This window comes from Schistocerca serialis, chromosome 4, assembly GCF_023864345.2.
Source record: "Schistocerca serialis cubense isolate TAMUIC-IGC-003099 chromosome 4, iqSchSeri2.2, whole genome shotgun sequence".
In the NCBI taxonomy this organism is placed as follows: Eukaryota; Metazoa; Arthropoda; class Insecta; order Orthoptera; family Acrididae; genus Schistocerca; species Schistocerca serialis.
Window position 1 is genome coordinate 672,241,109 of NC_064641.1, and position 20,272 is coordinate 672,261,380.

The 20,272-nt window shown below is 42.0% G+C and overlaps 1 protein-coding gene across 1 annotated transcript in view; it reads left to right on the plus strand.

Annotated features, from left to right (window-relative positions):
* LOC126473146 (potassium voltage-gated channel subfamily KQT member 1-like) overlaps nucleotides 1-20,272 on the plus strand; it is a 1,059,334-nt gene that overhangs the window by 791,478 nt on the left and 247,584 nt on the right. Inside the window, exon 8 of the mRNA XM_050100004.1 lies at nucleotides 12,071-12,297. Within this exon, the coding sequence (XP_049955961.1) occupies nucleotides 12,071-12,297 (227 nt within the window). The remainder of the gene's footprint in view (nucleotides 1-12,070; nucleotides 12,298-20,272) is intronic.

Consider the following 20,272-nt stretch of genomic DNA (forward strand, 5'->3'; position numbering starts at 1 on the left):
GAGAAGCGTGACACATCTGTGAGAGCAACCAGTACCATTGCTCCATACCGAACTGCACATGCTGCTTGGCAAACCGCAAACTGACCACACAATGCACATGTGTCAAGTTTAGCACCTCTTTCGCAGATGAATGTGTAGTTCCCGCAACCGTCACCGAACTGTCTACGCCGGCAGCACTCAGCCATTGCAGCAGCAGCAAGACGATCGGCTGGGTCTGCGCTGTCGCTCGTTGGACCCAGGCTGCCTGCCAACCATTAGTGCGGTCCTCCCACGGTTTACTGCAACAGCGGTGGCCCTGATCTGGACTTGCCCCACCCTTCTTCCCACTCTAAGTGACACTCCTAGCACGTTCGCAGTATATCACTGTGACCTACCTTCTCCAGATAGAGCAACGGCTTAGCTAACATCAGCGGAAGGCATCTGCACAATAATTATGTAAAACGTCCGAAAAATCCAGTTCCTTGGCACTGGGATGAGCCAGAGCTTACGACACACGTCACAGGGTTCTAACCATGCACTGAAAACAATGATGAAACACGAGAAAGAAACACAGCATACTGTGCGGTAGTTGTCTGCAAAATGATTTGATTGTCCATCAAAGCCAAACAGCTGAGTGGCACTACGCCATTGCACCAGTACTTACTGGCCGTATCCGAAACCTGAGCTGTGTCGAAAGTATTGCCTGCCTTGCCGGCACATAGGAATCTATGAGTGGCTATTTGTGTACAGGGACAGTTTTAAAGTGGCCAACAAAGGTGGCACTGATGGTGTTGCCGAACTGGAGGTCTTCCACCCACCCTTCGTCGTTTCATTTACATACATGACAGTGTCCCATCTCTCCAAGCACACACGACAGCAAGGCACGAAACAGGAAGGAGTACGTTCAAAATTTCGTCAATTGTTTTGGACAGCTCCTAGTAGTTTCACCCTATATACCAGAGCAAAAATTGCGGTCACGCTACACTACAAAGAGATAAATCTCAGTGGGGTGCAACAGTATCAAAGCTTGTCAAGAGAGCAGTCCTGCTGCACATTGCACTGCAAATTGTCGTTTTTGACAATGAAACGTGTGAAAACGAGCTCTACAAGGGAGGGGATAGTTTTATTCACGCCCTTTGTGACATCTCTGGTGGCATCATTGCCAGTCGGTCCGAAATATTTCTCTCTGTCCACCCTCAAGAAAACCGCGTGACTTCAGTGCTTGGAATCACGCTTGTGGCTTCCATCCCAGAGGCATCAAGAGAAGGGGTGAGGTTGGGTAAGGGGAGGTGTGACGATTTTCCCATGGTGTGACACATCCGTAGTAGCGTTGGGCGGAATTGTAGTGAAATGTGATATCAATGTGACAGCATTAACCCACGTTATACCTCAGATGAATTTCTGAGCTCTGGCCTATTTCTTTCGGACCTGTCGTCGCTTTACTGTTTGAAGCCTCATCGAGCCCAAGGGTAACTTCCCAGAACTCCATGCTTTAGCTCCATCACGGATGAAGGCTGTACGCATCTTTGAACGGAATTTATAGTTTGTGCGTCGGGATGGGAGAAAATGAAGGGGTTTCGAAAAACTTATCCTTTAATTTTGTTGCGCATTTTATGCACCCCCCTTTATACGACAGAGATAAAGACTCAGAATATTTGTAAATAAAACTTCATTCTGATATTTGGGGTATTTGGAGTGGCTTCAATTTTTTTTAAATATCTATGTCACCACATTTCAGCTAACCTACTTTTTGAGGAAGCAGCTACATTTTCGCCGAGTGGTTTCCCATGTAGCAATGCGCTTTAGTTTTCGGCTGCTTAGTTGTCTGAAGGAGAAATATCACCGTTCCGTTCTGCTTAGAAAAACACCACATCCGTGGTGTAAACGGTCATCTGTATTCGATTCTGCATGCATTCATGTCTGCAATGGTGAGATGATTATCTGTTCTCTCTTTGCTCGAAGATCCTCCAATGCTTAAAGTATTAGAGAAGCTTTCGTAAAATATCAATTGGAAAACTACGCCTATATATCTTACGCGAAATTCTAATCTTACGCGAAATTCTACTAAACTGCGTCAAAATAGCCACACACTTTTACGAGAATTTTTCACACAACATTAATAAGTGTTTTAGTATAGCACTCAACTTTTTATAACGCTATCGTAAGCCTTAAAAAAGTATAATGTTCCATTAAAACGTGTAATAATACATAGTAACTTCACTATCCCTCTTGATACGACAGCTAAGAGTACTAACAATGTTAACATAAGTACTTGCTGGTCTGCGTACTATGATTCGCCGAATGTCTAGTTTCGCTATCTGGAACCGTTCGGGAAGTAAAAGTTGTGTTTCGTCTTGCGGGACTCGCCATGTGTATGGAGGCTATTTACTGCCAATTTAACCGTCCATGCTAGACAGAGACTTTTACTTCATAAGTGTATAACCCTGTAAAATAAAAACTCTTTTAAACAAATCTGTAAACAAAGGAAGTGAAGTGAAAGTCTATTCTAAGCCTGTCTCTCTTTGCTGCCTGTGGAATCAGATTATAACCACAGTCCAATACGGAATGGGTTCTTATTGAGACATGGCTTCAATAACTCGAGAAAAAGTTCACATCAACACTTCCGAGGCTAATGCATCAACAGAATAACAGTTTTACTTTAATGGAATTATTGCCATTTTATTATAAGTATTTTATTATTCGTTTGTTTCAGACTATCGATATTTCGGCTTTATAGCCATTATCACGTGCAAAGGTGAAAAGTTTATGAAATAACCGACACGTCTGAAAGATATGGTACCGTCGGAGGCTACAGCACGTCTGCTGCAATAATTATTTTCAGTTCTCACTCATATCTTATAATGCGACGACTGCTGTATATGATCACGCATGCATTGTAAGATTCCGACGAGTCATTTAGACATGTGGGATATTTAATGACTGTTGCACTGCTCCAAAGGCGAATAGCGATAGCGTGAAATTAAAAAAGTAGATTATGACTGCGGTCCCCAAGGAAGGAATAGTAAGAGTTGTTCAAAGATCAAATAGCGCGTCAAAGGAAAACGTTTTCTGAGAAATATCAATGCTCTCTTGAAGATTTTGGCTTCATTAAAACAAGTGCTGGATTTAGCGTTAAGAGGGGCCTCAAATATATCTTCTGAGAATAAATCCAGTAGGGAGTTAAATATTAAAACTACAGGAATACACTATACGGTTGGCAGTTTTTGGCGTGCATAGTGATGTCGCGTTAATGGGCAGCCATACATGAGTTACACCTCACACACTAATAACTGCGCTAAGCAGTCGTCCTGGAAGTACAAGAGACGTAAACAGAATAGCCAAAAGTCAGGGAACGGTTGTCCCATTTGCAGCTGTGCCATATATGAACACCGAATGCTGCAGCTTCATGATCCGTATCGCGCGGGAGCAGACACGATGTCTATGCAGTCTGTTATACACTGGTTTGCAGAGAAAGTGGCACACGTCGCGAGTTAAACGACTTTGAATGCGGGATGAGAGTTGTGAATTATTTCTACCAAGCCTGTACGAAGGTAAAAGCACTGCATTTTGTTCAGCATCTCGACTCGTGACACAATGCCTTCCCATGACTTTCGGACAATCAGTGTATAAGGGCTGCGTGGAATAGTATGAACACCGATCTATACGTCCTTTTTTCCGAGACTAGCCTCTAGCTTATCCGCAACACATTGGTGTTATCGTGTCACTAAACGAAGAGTAACATTTGCTGTGCCAGCAGCAATGACTAGAGGACAAATGCACTAATGTAGAAATGTGCATGACTAGTGGAACCGTACATACTTCCTATACGAAAATTAGCAACATAATTACAAAAAAAGAAGTTGTTGTTGTTGTGGTCTTCAGTCCTGAGACTGGTTTGATGCAGCTCTCCATATGAATATCAAGAGCTTAGATGTAAAACCAATGCTAAGCAAAAAAGGTGGAGATGAAAGGTGGACGTAAATACAGAATGGTTATGCGCTAGAAATGAACATGAAGACAATATTATAAAATGGGAAGAGGAGGTAAATGAAGATGATATGGGGGAAATGATACTGTGAGAAGAATGTAGCAGAGTTCTGAAGGATCTACAAGGCCTCTGGAGTTGACGACATTCCCGCAGAATTATTGAGAGCCTTGGGAGATCCAATCATGATGTCACAATTCCATCCCCTGTGCAACGTATATGAACAGGCAAAGTACCCTCAGACTTCGAGAAAAGTGTAATGATTGCAATTCGAAATAAGGCAGATGCTGACACATGTGACTACAATCCAACGAATGGCCGCAAAATACTCAGATAAATTACAGAAGAACGGAAAAACTGGTACACGCCGGTACTGGAAAATATCAATTTGGTATACAGAGAAATGTAGGAGCAAGTATAGCGGCAGTGACCCTACGACTACTCTTAGGAGGTATGTTGAAGATTGGAAAACCTACTCTTACAGCTTTTATAGATATAGCGAAAGCTTCTAACAATGTTAGTAGTACTACTGGTACTCTTTGAAATCCTAAAGGTATCAAGGATAAAGTACAGAGAAAGGAGTGTTATTTACAACTTGCACAAAAACCAGACTGGAGTTATATAGGTCAAAGGACATGAAAGGGAAATAGGAAACAGGATTATATCATAAATCCAGGGAGGTATCCTCAACGTTATTCAATCTGCATATTCAGGAAGCAGTAAAGTAAAGCAAGGAGAAACTTAGGAAAGGAGTTAAAGTTTGGCGAGAAGAAATAAAAACTTTTATGTTTGCCAGTAACATTGTAATTATATTAGAGACAGCTAAGGACTTGGAAGAGCAGCTGAACGAAATGGATAATGTATTGAAGAGGCATTGTAGGATGAACATCAACTAAAGTAATATAAAGGTGATGGAATATATCAGAGGTAAATTATACGATTCCGAGGGAATTAGTGTAGGAAATGAGAGTGGTCATAGTACCAGAGGAGGTTTTTTGGTTGAGCAGCAAAATAACTGATGATGCCGAGGTAGAGAGGATATAAAATGAAGTATGGCAACAGCAAGAAAAAGCTTTTCCTAAGAAGAGATATTTTGTTAATATCTGATATAAATTTAAGAGTTATGAAGTGTTTTTGAAGGTGATTGATTGGTAGCCCTGTATGGTAGTGAAACATCGGCGATAAACAGTTTAGCCGAGAAGAGGATAGAAGATTTTGAAATGTGGTGTTATAGAAGAATACTGAAGAACTGAGGGGGAGATCGAGTAACTAATCAGGAGGTGCTGAATCGCGATATGGAGAAAAGAAATTTATGGCGCAATCGACTAAAAGAAAGTATAGGTTGATAATACACATCCTGAAGCATCAAAGAATAGTCATTTGGCAAAGTAGGAACCGCGGGTAAATGTTTCAGAGGGGAACCATATCTCGACTACTGTAAGCAGGTTAAAATGGATATAGCTTGCAGTAACTACGCAGATATGACGTGGCTTGCTCAGGATACACTAGTGTGGGGAGTTGTATCAAACCAGTCTTCACACTAAAGTCCACAACAACAAGATCATGCCAATAATATACATTGATGTGTCAAAAGTCATGGGTCACCTCCTAACATCGTGTCGGACCTCCTTTTTCCGGCGTAGAGCAGCATGGACTCAACAAGTCGTTGGAAGTTCCCTGTAGAAATATTGAGCCATACTGCCTATGTAGTCGTCCATAATTACGAATGTGTTGGCGGAGAAGAATTTTGTGCGCCAACCGACATCTCGATTATGCCCAAAAATGTTCGATGGGATTCATGATGGGCGGTCTAGGTGGCCAAATCATTCGCTCGACTTGTCCAGAATGTCCATCAAGCCAATCGCGAACGACTTTGGTCCGGTGACATGACATATTGTCATGGTATCGTGAAGTCCATGAATGGCTGAAAATGATTTCCAGGTAGCCGAACGTAACCATTTCCAACCAGTGATTGATTCAGTTGGACCACATGACCCAATCCATTCCATGTAAGCACAGCCCACACCATTACGGAGCCACCATCAGCTTGCACTGTGCCTTATTGACAACCTGGGTCCGTAGCTTCGAGGGATCTGCAGCACACTCGAACCTTCTCATCAGCTATTAACAACTGAAATCGGGACTCGCCTGACCAACAGCCGTTATGGTGACGAGGCCAGGGAAGGCGCTGTCCTTAGGTTAGTTAGGTTTAAGTAGTTCTAAGTTCTAAGGGACTGACGACCTCAGATGTTAAGTCCCATAGTGCTCAGAGCCATTTGAACCATTTGAACCAAGGCGCTGCAGGCGATGTCGTACTGTTAGCAAACGCACTCGCGTCTGTCGTCTGCTTCCATAGCCCATTAAGGCGAAATTTCGCCACACACTCCTAACGGAAACGTTCGTCATACGTCTCACATTTATTACTGCGGTTATTTCATGCAGTGCTGTTTGTCTGTTAGCACTGAGAACTCTAAGCAAACGCCGCTGCTCTCGGTCGTTAAGTGAAGATCATCAGCCAGTGCGTTGTCCGTGGTGAGAGGTAATGTCTGAGATTTGGTATTCCCGACACTCTCTTGACACAGTGGATCTCGGAATATTGAATTCACTAATGATTTCCAAACTATAAAGTCCCATGCGCTAGCTGGAAATGCCATTCCGAGTTCAAAGCGTTTTAATTCTAGTCGTGCGGCCATAATCACTTCGTAAACTTTTCACGTGAATCATTCGGGTACAAATGATAGCTCGCCAGTGCACTGACCTTTCATAACTTGTGTACGCTATACTGTCGCCATCTGTATACGTGCATGTCGCTGTCCCATGACTTTTGACAGTTCAGTGTATAATCTCATAGGCAGATGTTTAGGTGTCCAAAGGGTGCAGTCTGTTCTGTACGCAATAAGATAGTCTTACGTTAATACTTATGAGTGTTTATGTTATTCCGCCCAACACCTTATACATTGTAAACTCAGATTTCACAGTTATGAGATAATAATTTGATAGAACAGAAATGTAAGGGAAAGAAAGCTCAGACAATTAGAAATACCCGATATTACAGTAACGTGGAGAACAACATTGGTATACAAACTGGTACAGTAAGCTATGAAAACGTGTTCATTCAGAATTAGAAGACCTAGGGACATTAACCTGATGCTTCGGTTATGCTGCAGAAGAGGTCTAAATGGAAGGAAAAGTAGGACAGTGCGAAAGTAGTGGGTTTATGTGTTTTGTTAAAAATCATCCGTAATTGTCAACCTTCATTAGACTATCGTTGACTTTACACGTACCAATGTCCACATCATCTTTAGGTATAGCAGGACAAACTAGGATCATGCTCAAAACTATGGCTCATTCCACTGCAATTGTCATGCCCAGTGAAGCGTACGAGAGGTAGCCACAACTTTTAATTATCACTTCGAGAAAATGGAATTACGTAATAAATTCGTTTGCAGATGCAATGTCGCAGTCCTGGTGCGCATTGATATCCCTACTCCACAATACTGCAGCACTTTTCTAGACAAAACAAAAAGGCATAGATCATTGAATAATGGAGATGAGATAAGCCAAATCCTTTTTTTTGACACCTCTAGAGACGTGCAATGGCACCTTGGCGCTGGGGGTCGGTGTATTGGGATTGCAGACATGTACCTGCAGACAGACAAAAATTATTACCATACTTCATATCTTCGAGGCAATAATTATAAAGACTCAAAGGAATTAAAATCGTTAGCTGCCAGTGGGCATTGATTTATACCAGTGGGGCAAGTTTAAAATTTGTGCTGGAGTGGGATTCGAACTCGGTTCTCCTGCTTACGAGGTAGATGCACTGATCACTATGCCGTGTGATTACAGTTGTCAACTCAACCGCATGGACTGCCATAGCATGCCTCCAGCCAGACTCAAATTTTGGTCTGATGGGAGGTATGCTAGGGTAGCGGTTGTGGTGATCTGTGTCTGGATTGCGTAGCGGTCACGGCATCTGCATAGTAAGCAGGAGACTTGGGTTCAAATCCCGGCCCAGCACAAACCTTCAACTTGGCCCATTGTTATAAATCAAAGCCCACTGGCAGCTAATGTCTCTATTTCCTTTGTGTCTCGATTCGTAGTGGTGGCAGGGTCGAAGTGGTGTCTGTTCTTTTCGACATGTCCGAAAGACCAGACACAAGATATATGATAATTATAACTCGGGCTTCTCCTCGTACAGGCTTCATTGACCCGCTGGAGTCACTGCACAAACCTTTTAATAAAACTGCAGAGTGAATACGTTTCGCCAAGAAAAGCTGAACATTCAGGCGAACATAGTGTATGTGATGCAAACTGTATATGACTATGTAACACATCCGCCAAAAGAGACAGACAAACGAACATGCTCCTCAAGAGTGATACGGAATCATTCTAAGAGAATGGGGACAGGAAAGATATAGCTATCAAAAAGCCATAGTGCGATATTTCTTACGTATTAATGCACATTTTGGGCTGGCAGCACTCTAGCAATAATAACATATGTAGAGCTAGTAAATATTCTGTAGACTATAAGAGTATCGGCTGGCCAAATAGATATTAGCTTATATGTTTCATGGCACAGAATAGCTTCCTTAAGAAATCATTTTACGAAACAGATTAATCGTGTTCTGTGTATCTTTGACTTTTCAAGAGTACAATTTCTTGTATTATTCCTCACAAGGACATTGTTTTGTGTATTATTACCTAAGGAGAATGTTATCAAAATTTTACTGCCTTACAGGAAAAGTCAATGCATTTATCATCAACGTGACGGGCAGCGTAATAGAAAACATAGTCCCACAAAAAAGATAAAACTCGATACTAGACCAATGTTAGGACTTCCTCTGGAACGAAAGACACTTTTCCATACCAGTGTGTTGAAATTTACTACACATTTTCCAAGGTATTTGAGTGCTGTAATTTAAAGTAGTGTATTTGTGGAAGTACTCGACTTGTTTCCTTCTGAGACGGTAGAATAATCGTTACACTTTTGCCTTGTTTAATATATTGTAGAATTAGATATTTGCAGCTTACGTATTTTGTTACGTAGATTTAGTTTCCTGTTTTTTTAAACAGTTGTTTATAATAGAAGCTGTTAATGTAGCACGTATTCTGCAATTTAAAAGCTCTTAGAAGTGGGCAACCATGAAAAACAATAGAGTATGAAATTAATATCAGTGTGTTTGTTGCACACAAATAGTACTGATAACAAAAAGCACGCAACTGTGGGTGCTGGATGAAGAGTTACACATTATCCTGGTGGAACGGGTACATCGTTTCAGAGCAAAGAAACGTTGACTTATTTCCACTGAAAAACTACTCTCGAAAAGTACTGTAATCCAGCTTGTTAATTTTTTAAGGTCTTTGGGGAGATACAAAGTAAGAAAAAGTGTATTTGACATGCTGATGGGCCCAAATTTTCCTAGAATTAATAACTTTTTGTGGGATTGCAAACTGTTCGCAGGTAATATTGAGGAAGAGAACACTACATAATTTTAAACACTGAATTATTGTTTTTCGTGTGTCGTAATAATACTGTCATGCAGCTATAACGTTCCATCCGACAAGCAACATCAACACGTTACTGGTAGCAATAGAAGCCAAATAAGTGTTTTATAAGAGTCAAACTCTTTACATGTAGCGTATATGGTGACTATTGAGTACAAGCCTCTTTACATCGATAGTATCGTAGGTAATCTACTGCTTCGTTTCCAGTCATGGGTATTGGAGTAGTACCCTAACTGTATGGTGGAATTTCTAGTAAGTTGATGTATCTGGTGCTTGTTGCTCTACTTGAGACTATGTACGTCCTCCTACAATCCGATTAAAATAACATCGACAAACGGCAGTACCGGGGCGGTATTGCCATCTTGTGGGCAGAATCATATGCAGGCCCGGTTATTCACGCAGTTCAAATAGGAACAGAGTGTGTGCTTACAGAAGGCTATTGTCCCCTTTGTAGTTAAATGAAGATTACTAGTGGAGGCAGTAGCTGCAGCCTCAGAGATAGTGTACACAAAGCTAAATAACAGACCTCACGACGAGAAAGTAACTCTAACTATCCCGAATTAACTCTATAGAACTACCTCCAGAAACGTCCGAAATCTGGACTTTGTTCATTCCACCACTGAATGTAGGCTACTTACATCAAACTCTGAATATGTTAACATATTATGAACAGTATCTGCTATTTTGTGCTGAAACTTTTGCACTGCATACAAGAAGATGGCACTATTGCCATTTAAACATTACCGTAGATCAGCAACGAGCTGGCTACAGAACAAAATGGAAACAATCGTTAATGCAGTGTAAATTTTGTTCGTGATTGTATACAAAACAATAAAATGAAAGGTTTGGTAGGGTCCATTCCTTATAGCCAATAGAAATTATTTAAATGGTACTTTCTTCAGGCTCCAATGGCTGCACTATAAACTTTTAATACATTGCAAATATTTTAAAAGAAAGTCCATTTTCAATAACCTTCGTGTAAAATGGAGGTGTGGCTTAGCGACCTCATCTACCAAATACGTGTATTTAACCGCCTGTTACTGAGAAGAAGCCAGATATTTGTCAATGTAAATACGTATCGAAGGGCAACTATCAAGATAATACTGAGGCACTGTTCTCAGCAATATTAAATAAAATACTTCTTGTTAACAGCTCAGAAGTTAAGCATGCTAGAAAAGCTTCTTCTGCAGCATGAAGTGAGGTGCATGTGCTACATAAGATCTATTTACTCTAAAAGACAAATATAAATCTCCCTCCAGCTTATAAGGAACTTCTTCCAGTTATCAGCATTCTGTACGCAGCAGTTTATACCTTTAAATACAATAAGTATGTAACATCGAACCAATGGAAACTCTCCTTACCAATTTTGTGCAACAAATAACAGAACAACCCACATATTTAACTTTCCATCTCCCTGCCATGTCACCTTGCATGTAAAACACGGCAAATTTTTTCCGCACCACTTTCCGTACAATTTAGAACGTTACCGGGTCATTCGCGTAAATCTCCTGATGAAGTGTTTCGGGCTTCTCCCCAGCCTGCAACAGCGCCCATGTACCATACCTACGCAACAGGTAACACAAAGAGATGTGATGCCACAAACTAACAAGGTTATTAGAAAGGCAGGGCCGTGCTCTTTGAACGGAACCATCCAAATACTCGCTTTGCGTGGTTTTGGAACACCACGAAAAACCTACACTACTGTTTGTGGAAATTGCAGCACGAAGAATGAGAAATGTGATTACAAAGAAATTTATTCCGCAGATTAGTAACATGACGACACATAAACGATTAGAATTAAAAAACTGCACATGCACTTTGACTACGAGAATTTAGTACTTTGTGAAGCCGCCACGCGCTGCATACAGAGCCTGTAGACGCCGAGGCATGGAATGAAAGATGCTACTGGAAAAACACATTGCCACGTGATTTGTATGCGCGGCCTCAAAAAGTCTACAAGGGTTGCAGAAGGATCTGAACGAACAAAGTACCGACCGACCATCTCCCAGACATGGGAAGCAACAATATCAGTCGTTGCTCGAAGAAGGCTTACACACTCCTCACCACGTGTAGCCGGGTGTTGTCCTGCTGAAACATTGCATGTGGAACAACCTGCTGGAGGGACAATGCCACAAGCTCTAGAACTTGCTCGATGTAGCGGCTGCTGTTCAGATTTCCCTCAATACGCAAGTGGCCAGATAGCGTGCTATAGTCAGTGGTGTCCCAAACCACAACATTTAGCCCTTTCCCGCTTTGCCACTGTCCGATTGTGTGTTAAATGTGGGTTTTTGCAGTTTGTACATACAGTAATGTAAATCAGAATTGCTGGGCTGAGATTTGAACCGTAGTCCCCAGGAGTGCGAGTTCAGTGTCTTAGGACCACGGTGGAACCCGAGAGAGAGGTGCAGACGAGTGATGGCTCGCCCGACAAGTCGCAGAGTTCTTTTACTCGGAGTGTGGGATCCCCGTAGCGCATGCCGCGCCGTGCTTGCTGTGTGTGGCCGCGTGCTTGCCTCCTCCGCGCTGTGCTTGTCCGCCCCATGCATGAGACCCCGGCCCGCCGGCGGCAGCGGAGCGGTGTCTGACGCTGAGATTCAGTCGCGTCTCTTCCAGCTTCAAGCACAACGCGTCGTTCGTGTCGCGGCTGCCCACCATCCGCCGCCACAAGAGCTCCTCGCTGCACTCCCCGTCGCTGGCCAAGACCGGTGGCGGCGGGGGCGGTAGCGGTGCGGGGGCGGCGGCAGGGGCGGCCGCAGGTGGCGCCGGCGCCGCAGCCAGCGGGACCCGCGGCTTTGCCGAGCTCAACGCGTCCTCGGAGAACCTCGGTAAGTTCTGCAGGCGCGTCCTGCGACCTGCTCCCGCCTAGCAGTCTAAGTTGCCGGCTTCAGCATTGACACCTGCGCACGTTTCTTCAGTTAAAACTTGCGGGCTGAGAGGCGTGGTCAACATACAATGTGTTTCAAAGTATTTGCAATACGTTTTTAAGGACGATAGATGACATCATGGGCAACCAGTTTTCTTAGAGCCGAAATGTTCGCTGACCCTTAGCAGTGACACTAGGCGTCTTTTTATTGAATTCGCCGGCGCTTGAATTCGCCACCAAAAAGCAGGGACTATTAACCAGATGTGCTACATCTTCATACCACCTACCCAACAAGCATTAATACTACCAGGTGATCAAAAAGTCAGTACAAATTTGAAAACTTAATAAACCACGGAATAATGTAGATAGATAGGTAAAAATTGACACACATGCTTGGAATGACATGGGGTTTTACTAGAACCAAAAAAAAAAAATATTGCTAGACGCGTGAAAGATCGCTTGCGCGCGTCGTTTGGTGATGATCGTGTGCTCAGCCGCCACTTTCGTCATGCTTGGCCTCCCAGGTCCCCAGACCTCAGTCCGTGCGATTATTGGCTTTGGGGTTCCCTGAAGTCGCAAGTGTATCGTGATCGACCGACATCTCTAGGGATGCTGGAAGACAACATCCGACGCCAATGCCTCACCAAAACTCCGGACATACTTTACAGTGCTGTTCACAATATTATTCCTCGACTACAGCTATTGTTGAGGAATGATGGTGGGCATATTGACCATTTCCTGTAAAGAACATCATCTTTGCTTTGTCTTACTTTGTTATGCTAATTATTGCTATTCTGATCAGATGAAGCGCCATCTGTCGGACATTTTTTGAACTTTTCTATTTTTTTGGTTCTAATAAAACCCCATGTCATTCCAAGCATGTGTGTCAATTTGTACCTCTCTATGTACATTATTCCGTGATTTATTCAGTTTTCAAATTTATATTGACTTTTTGATCACCCGGTATATTGCAGTCCGTGTATTGTTCCTAATTACGATAAAAAGTTCCTTCAGACATGCTTGCATAACATGAAACACATGAAATATATTCGCAATAGCGAATATGGACTACCATCAGCTGTATGATGAGATGACGACAGTGAAAATCTGTGAGGGACCGGGACTCGAACTCGGATTTCTCACTTATCGCGATCGGTCGCCATACCTTTAGGCTATCCGAGCATGACTCATTGCCAGACCCAATGACGGCTGTAGTCACCGCAGTGTCTGCTCCTTCGGAATTCGGAATAATACAAGCATTGCATTGTCGTGTTTATTCACCGATACCAGGCAATCGACTTTCCAGTAAAATGTCTTCCCTGTATGGCAATGCGCATAATGGATGTACGACTACAGCTTGCAGACCCATGGTTGGCGACATACGGAAATTTGGGTATGGTTGTGAATTGTGCTCCGATAGCCTAGTAGTAGCCGGCACGGTAGGTCAGCGTGTTCGGTCAGCAGAGTAGCTACACTCTGTAATAAAAATACTGAGTGAACGGACCAACGAAGAACCTGAACGAGTGTCATCGGACGTCCGCCCCGAACAAATTCAACGTACAATATAGAACAAAATGAGATAAAAAAGCTGCCATGTCGAAGGTCCTATGTCCGCAGCTCGTGGTCGTGCGGTAGCGTTCTCGCTTCCCGCGCCCAAGTTCCCGGGTTCGAGTCCCGGCGGGGTCAGGGATTTTCTCTGCCTCGCGATGACTGGGTGTTGTGTGATGTCCTTAGGTTAGTTAGGTTTAAGTAGTTCTAAGTTCTAGGGGACTGATGACCATAGCTGTTAAGTCCCATAGTGCTCAGAGCCATTTGAACCATTTTGAAGGTCCTATGTTCTAATACTGCTGTGTACCAAAATATCTGCCGGCATGATAGCTCAGCGTGTTCGGCTAGAGGTTTAGCTGCCCTCTGTAATAACAAAATAACTGAGGAAATTGATCAATGATGAACTTCGACGGGTGTTATGGCACATCCGTCCCGAATAAACGCAACGTACAATACCGAACAAAATAAGATTTAAAAAATTTAAAAATATGGTAAGGCGACCGCTCGCAATAGGTGAGAAATCCGGTTTCGAGTCCCGGCCCGACACAAATTTTCACTATCGTCACTCCATAAAGCAGACGGTAGTCCATATTCTCAACTGCAAATAAATTTCAAGTATTAAGCATTAATGTCTCTTAAGTGGAGAAAGATATACAGGGAGTGACCGGTGTTAAGTGCAGATATTTTTATATATGGTACTTTAATACGTACACACATCAACACGTTGGTTGTATTCTTCCTGTGTCACACAGTCTTCCCACAAACACTTCACAAAGTTTGCGACCTGGTGTTTTTTCTGCACGGTCGTAACTGCACCATAAGCGGATTACACTTGCCACAATACGCTAACAGTTTTACATCCAGATGTCCCCATTTTAACACCAGACCTGCTGCTCAGAGAAAAATAAGCATTAAAGGATTGCTCATGCTGCATGTACTTGGAGGTACTAACCAACCTGAAAAGATACGTCTTGCAATAGCTGTAAGTATTGAACTGCAAATGACGTAAATACTATTGAATGTTTCTCCGTCACCAGTAGAAATGCCTCCTCTTATATCCGTTGCATCGTGTATTAGAAGCTCGGCATTCTACTTTTCACATGGACCAGATGACTGGCTTACAGTCAACACACATTGATTACGAACGCCGCACAGTGCCTACGCCCTGCCATATCTCAGGGGCATAATCAATTAGAAAAGACGAATAGTGTCCGTCGGTAGGGTCAGCGAAGATTTTGGCTCTAACAAAAGTTGTTCCTCATGAAATAAGCTATCATCCCTAGAAGTCTGTTACAAAACCTTTGAAACACCCTGTGCAAAACTATTCACTGTCTTTTCGTCCCCAGCAATGAAGTCATCTTCAAAGATACAAGGATTGGTCATGAAGTTGCATTTATCACATCGAAACACTAAAGTTAAGTACTTAAATTCTTGTTTGTTCTCAAGGTACACACTGAAATCACCATGCTACATTGCAGTAGCATGAGGATAGAGTAGCCAGAGAATAACAAAAAACAAAAGAAAATCGAACTAATCATCTTTCCTTCATCATTAGTTTGTACCATTTTCTTTTCACGTCTAGCGGCGTGCTACTGTACTGTGGCGCCGGGATTCCGGTGTGTACCATTATTGCAAACAAAAAAATTATTACTCAACGTCATCTTTTCGAGGTGATAAACAACACTTTATGAATCCCCGTCGTAAATCGAGAGCTGAAGATGTCTCCTGCACATGGGGACGAAATGTCAGTGAATAGTTTCATACGTCGTCCACGACCTCTCAGCCCGTGTGTTTCAACTAATGTGAACACTGGCTGTGAAAGCGTTCATTACTTCGTCAATTCTTGTGTCTTTAAAAATTTTATTCCTATGAGGCTGTCATCGACTTAAAGGTTGATTTGAATACCACAGTGTTTTCAACTTTTACACATTTTTATCTCGCAAGAAGAATAGAGAGCGCTGTGTCAATACAGGTTTTTAGTTTGCAGTCAGGGGTCGCAGAAACTGAAGAGACACAGAGAGGAAGATACAGGGCACTCAGAAACACTAGCCTATTAGGTTTGATACAAATTCAAACGTATCTATTACAGAGATGCTTCAAGTTATCTGGTGAAAATATTCCATAAGTTTTTGGGCGTGCATCCGGATGGTAAACTCCCTCTTCTGATATTTGGGCTGTGAATCTTTCAGCAGTCTTGTAGGCCTATCTGTGACCAAGTTCCGAGTGTTTGTAAGTGGCGTGGGCTCTACAGTTAGTGACCCACACAGAGTCCGGAACTTTCCAGCTAAAAATTACTGGGGCCGAAGGAGTACCAGTTGGAAATATTTGGGACTGGTTTCCACTCCCAGCATTTTCCATACAGCCAAGAGATACCTCCCGGGAACCTTGATCAGAACAGGGGAGTAGTGACTATTTGTAATCTAATTCAGGGAAAATGCGTCCCAGACAAAATACGGAAGCCTCGTGTATGTTATAGTGTATTTTTTATGCGTGTACAGAGAACAATCGGTAGAATGCTCGACATGTATAGCATTCCTACGTCGCTACAGATCTATGACGTATTTCCGATTGTCCAAGTATGCCAATTAAGGGCTGAAAGGGTAAAGCCGCTTGATAGCTTTAAAATTTCAGCGCATAAATATTCACGCTTGGGTAGTCGGAACTACGTCACCGATTCTCTTTGAAGATGACTGTAAAGTTCATTCGTGAAATATTGAAAGAGTAAGTCATCGCCTCTCAGACCCAAGCACAAATAATGATGGAATACCTATCATTGCTACAAAAGAACCTTTTAGTTCAGGATCTAAGCAACTTACACAAGTCAAAAGAAATAATGGCGCCGTACGATTCAGAGCCTTATAAATCCCGTAATGGAATGCGTGGACTAATGGTTGATGTTTTCCAATCACACTACGATCAGTTATTTTACAGCTGTGTCCCGCGTGTTACATTTAGTTCCTCCGATAACTGGATGCAACTTATCTCTTAGACTGAAGTTATTTCTTAACAGTGTCAGGTCTGTTTGATTTTGTAAGTTGTATATTAAATAAGTTCCTCTCTTAAGTGATCTTTTTTTCCTCCTTGAAACCGATCTGAAGATCAGTTGTTAAAATTCCGACACTGGTAATACTTTAATAAAACTGGTAATACTTTAATAGTCTTTGCGATCCCATGCGGATAAACAAACACCAGTACGACAGTATTTTACTGGGCCGTTTTGCTGCAGGTGGAATACCAGTGTTTTCATCTGACATACGAACTAGCGTGACCAGTTACGCACACAATGCTAAGCGGTAGCGCGAGAGGTGTGACGCTAAAAATTCGAATGTCCGTTCTTGTTTGATCCTGTCACTCTGAAGTTAAAAATATTTCAAATTGTTCGAGTGCGTGTCGTGACGAAGTTAGAGATGTTCCAAAATTATGGCTCCTATTTTCCCGTTATAACGTATGTAGCACAAGCCGTACGCCAATGTGTCATCCATATAGTAATTATACAGAAGTCGCCACTTACCTCCACGGATGTCGCACGTGCTTGCTCGCTTACGTTAAGTGTCAAAAGTTTGTAAGAAGCTAAATTGTGATTTGCTCTCCGCCTGAGCGAATAAGCTGGCTAAACATGGCTTAGTAACGTAACGAGACATACGTACCATTAGTACACAAGCATGCTGTGGTTCGTAATGTGACCTGACTGCAACGTAATATGTAAATCATAAGATACGATCACAAAAATTTTAAATTATAAAAAAATGCAAATCGTGCAGTGAAATTCTAATTTACGAACGGTATAAACCGGAAGCAAGGGTTAAAGGCAAATGCCATAGGGCCTATTCTGAAGAACTGATCAATATTAAGACCATGTCTGTGGAATGAATGAGGAAATTACGGTACCACCTCAAAGCTGAGAGACATAAAGAGAGCCAATCATTGCATCGATTAGTAAGTTCGCCAACATCATGCATACTAAAACACTGTGGTATTCAAAGCAACTTCGGAATTGTCAAAAGCTTTATCATGCAAAGTTCCTAGTGTTACAGATATAAGTCCAATACTATATGAGGAGCATCGGTTCCTAACACAAAATGCAATTTGTCTTCACCTCTGGCAAGTTACAAATAATACAGGTTACAACCAATGTACTTAAACATATCCGTACGACTAAAACTGCGCATTGCTAGATTACTGCATATGCTTTTTCGTTTTCAAGATGGGCATTATTGATGGACCGGAGTACAATGGACGGAACTGACAAGGTTTAGGAAAAGAACCGGCCCTTTCTTGACCAGCCATAGGAAACAACAGCATGTCTGCTACAACACACCACTTTTCCTCATGAATTCATATTTTTACACATCTTTGCTCTATTCGTTTCTTTCTGTAAGAGTTACAAAAAAAAATTTGACATATTTTCCTCTGAATTTACTTGGTGTCCAATTAAAAACAGAGAGAGTAAAAATTTCTAGAACATGGCAAAAAGGTAACTATCGCTCCAGAGCAAGAGCTGGCTTTTGAAAGAAAATATTAAAAATGAGATATGAATCATCAACAAACATGAGTGTCATCGATTAATTGTGGCTAAGATGCGGCTTAGCGGTTGTTTTCAGAATTAATATTTCCTTCTGCTGTGACTGTCTGCTGTGTTGAAAATTCCTGGCAGTGTAAAACAGTTTACAGGGCCGAGACATGAATGCAGAACCTTGCCTTTCGCAAGCAGTGTCCCCGCCGACTGAACTATCCAAGCACGATTCGCAACCCACCCTCTTAACTTCATTTCTGCAAGCGCCTACTACTTTGCAAACTACTTGCTGGACCTGCATTCATGAAAGGAAGGATATTGCGAAGCAGTGGCATAGCCACAGTTTAGGGGACTGTTTCCAGGTTGGAAGTTTCACTCTGCAGCGGAGTGTGCGCTGTTCTGATACTTCTTGCTAGAGGTGAAGCTGTGAGGGTGTGTCTTAAGTCATGCCTAAATAACTTTTCCGGTAACAGCATTCTACGTATAATCCACGTGCCGGTTTCGAACACCAGTCAGACATTTTTCATCTATCGGTAAGTTTCAAAACAACACGTCATTCTGGATACATTGAATTAGTTCCAACAAGTTTCCGCAATTGTCTGGGACTTTGTTAAATCGAACGATGAGACCACAATGTCACGGGCGGACTCCAGCAAATGGTTAGAACAATGTATACAGCCAATGCATTATGCTATTTCAAATTACAAATATGTGACACAAGAATCCAATAAAAAATACGCCCTCGATACAGATTGGCGCAGTCGATTTATCGCATACATGAGGCGTATGAATATTTTTGTTTACGGTTTATCTCAGAAATACATTCACGTGATGCAATTCGCACACAACCCCCATAAACGTGAGCGATTGGCGATAGGCCGGAAGTGAACGGCATTCAAAGCAGTGACAACTCCCTCCCACATCCAGGACTGAACGACCGCAACACCGGATTGTATGCAAACCTCTTAAAAAGGTTTGCATACAATACATTGCTTATCATTATTCCAAGTATATTAATTAGTATAAATATATGTTTATTTACATGATCGTATCATAAATATAGTGTTTAAACTCATGGCTTGTAGCAAACTTTCTTTTGTTAACCTAAGGTACTAAAATTATTCCAGATAGTCCGCATAGCATTCTCGTACATCTAAGTATCTGCCTGCACTGCGTTGGCAAAAAAAAAAAAAAAAAAAAAAAAAAAAAAAAAAAAAAAAAAAAAAAGGCGCTCTCTTCCAGTTTGTTCGCAGCAAGCTCATTTGAATGCATTTGCGGCTCTGCCTGAAGCTTATACTTAGTGTAGTCCTAAGCCCAACCGCCAGAGTGCAGTAATCTTGTGTAATATGCAAAATGCAAATACCTTCCCTCTTATTAGAGAACCGAATTAACTTTCTTGCTTTTAAAAAAGCCAGTGCTAACATGAAAAGCTTGTAAACTCGACTACCTGCAGTGTAACTGAACATGAGGTAAATCATAAGCTGTTTTTGTGCGAAGAAGCTGAAGAAATTTCAGTAACTAAACCTTTATATCAAAATGTAAATCACATTAATGAATGAACTAAATTCTGTTAATGAACTGAAGTGTAAATAGCAATATTTGAAATTACATTTAACTTTTAAATATGATAACTGTTGTTCGTAAATATGATTAGAATGCCTGTACGTATGCTTCAATCGGCTCTTTTGCATTTCCTGCGTGCACGGAGTCCTTATCGCTCGCTTCGTAGAAGACAGAGAGTTCTTAGAATGAGAGTCTGACGCTGAAGGAGGGGCAGTGTATGGGGTTGATCCTTCGCCAAAACTTTTCGATCTTACAGACAGAGACTTCGAATGAGTTGAAAATATAGGAAACTACTTTTGAAATGTCAGACGTG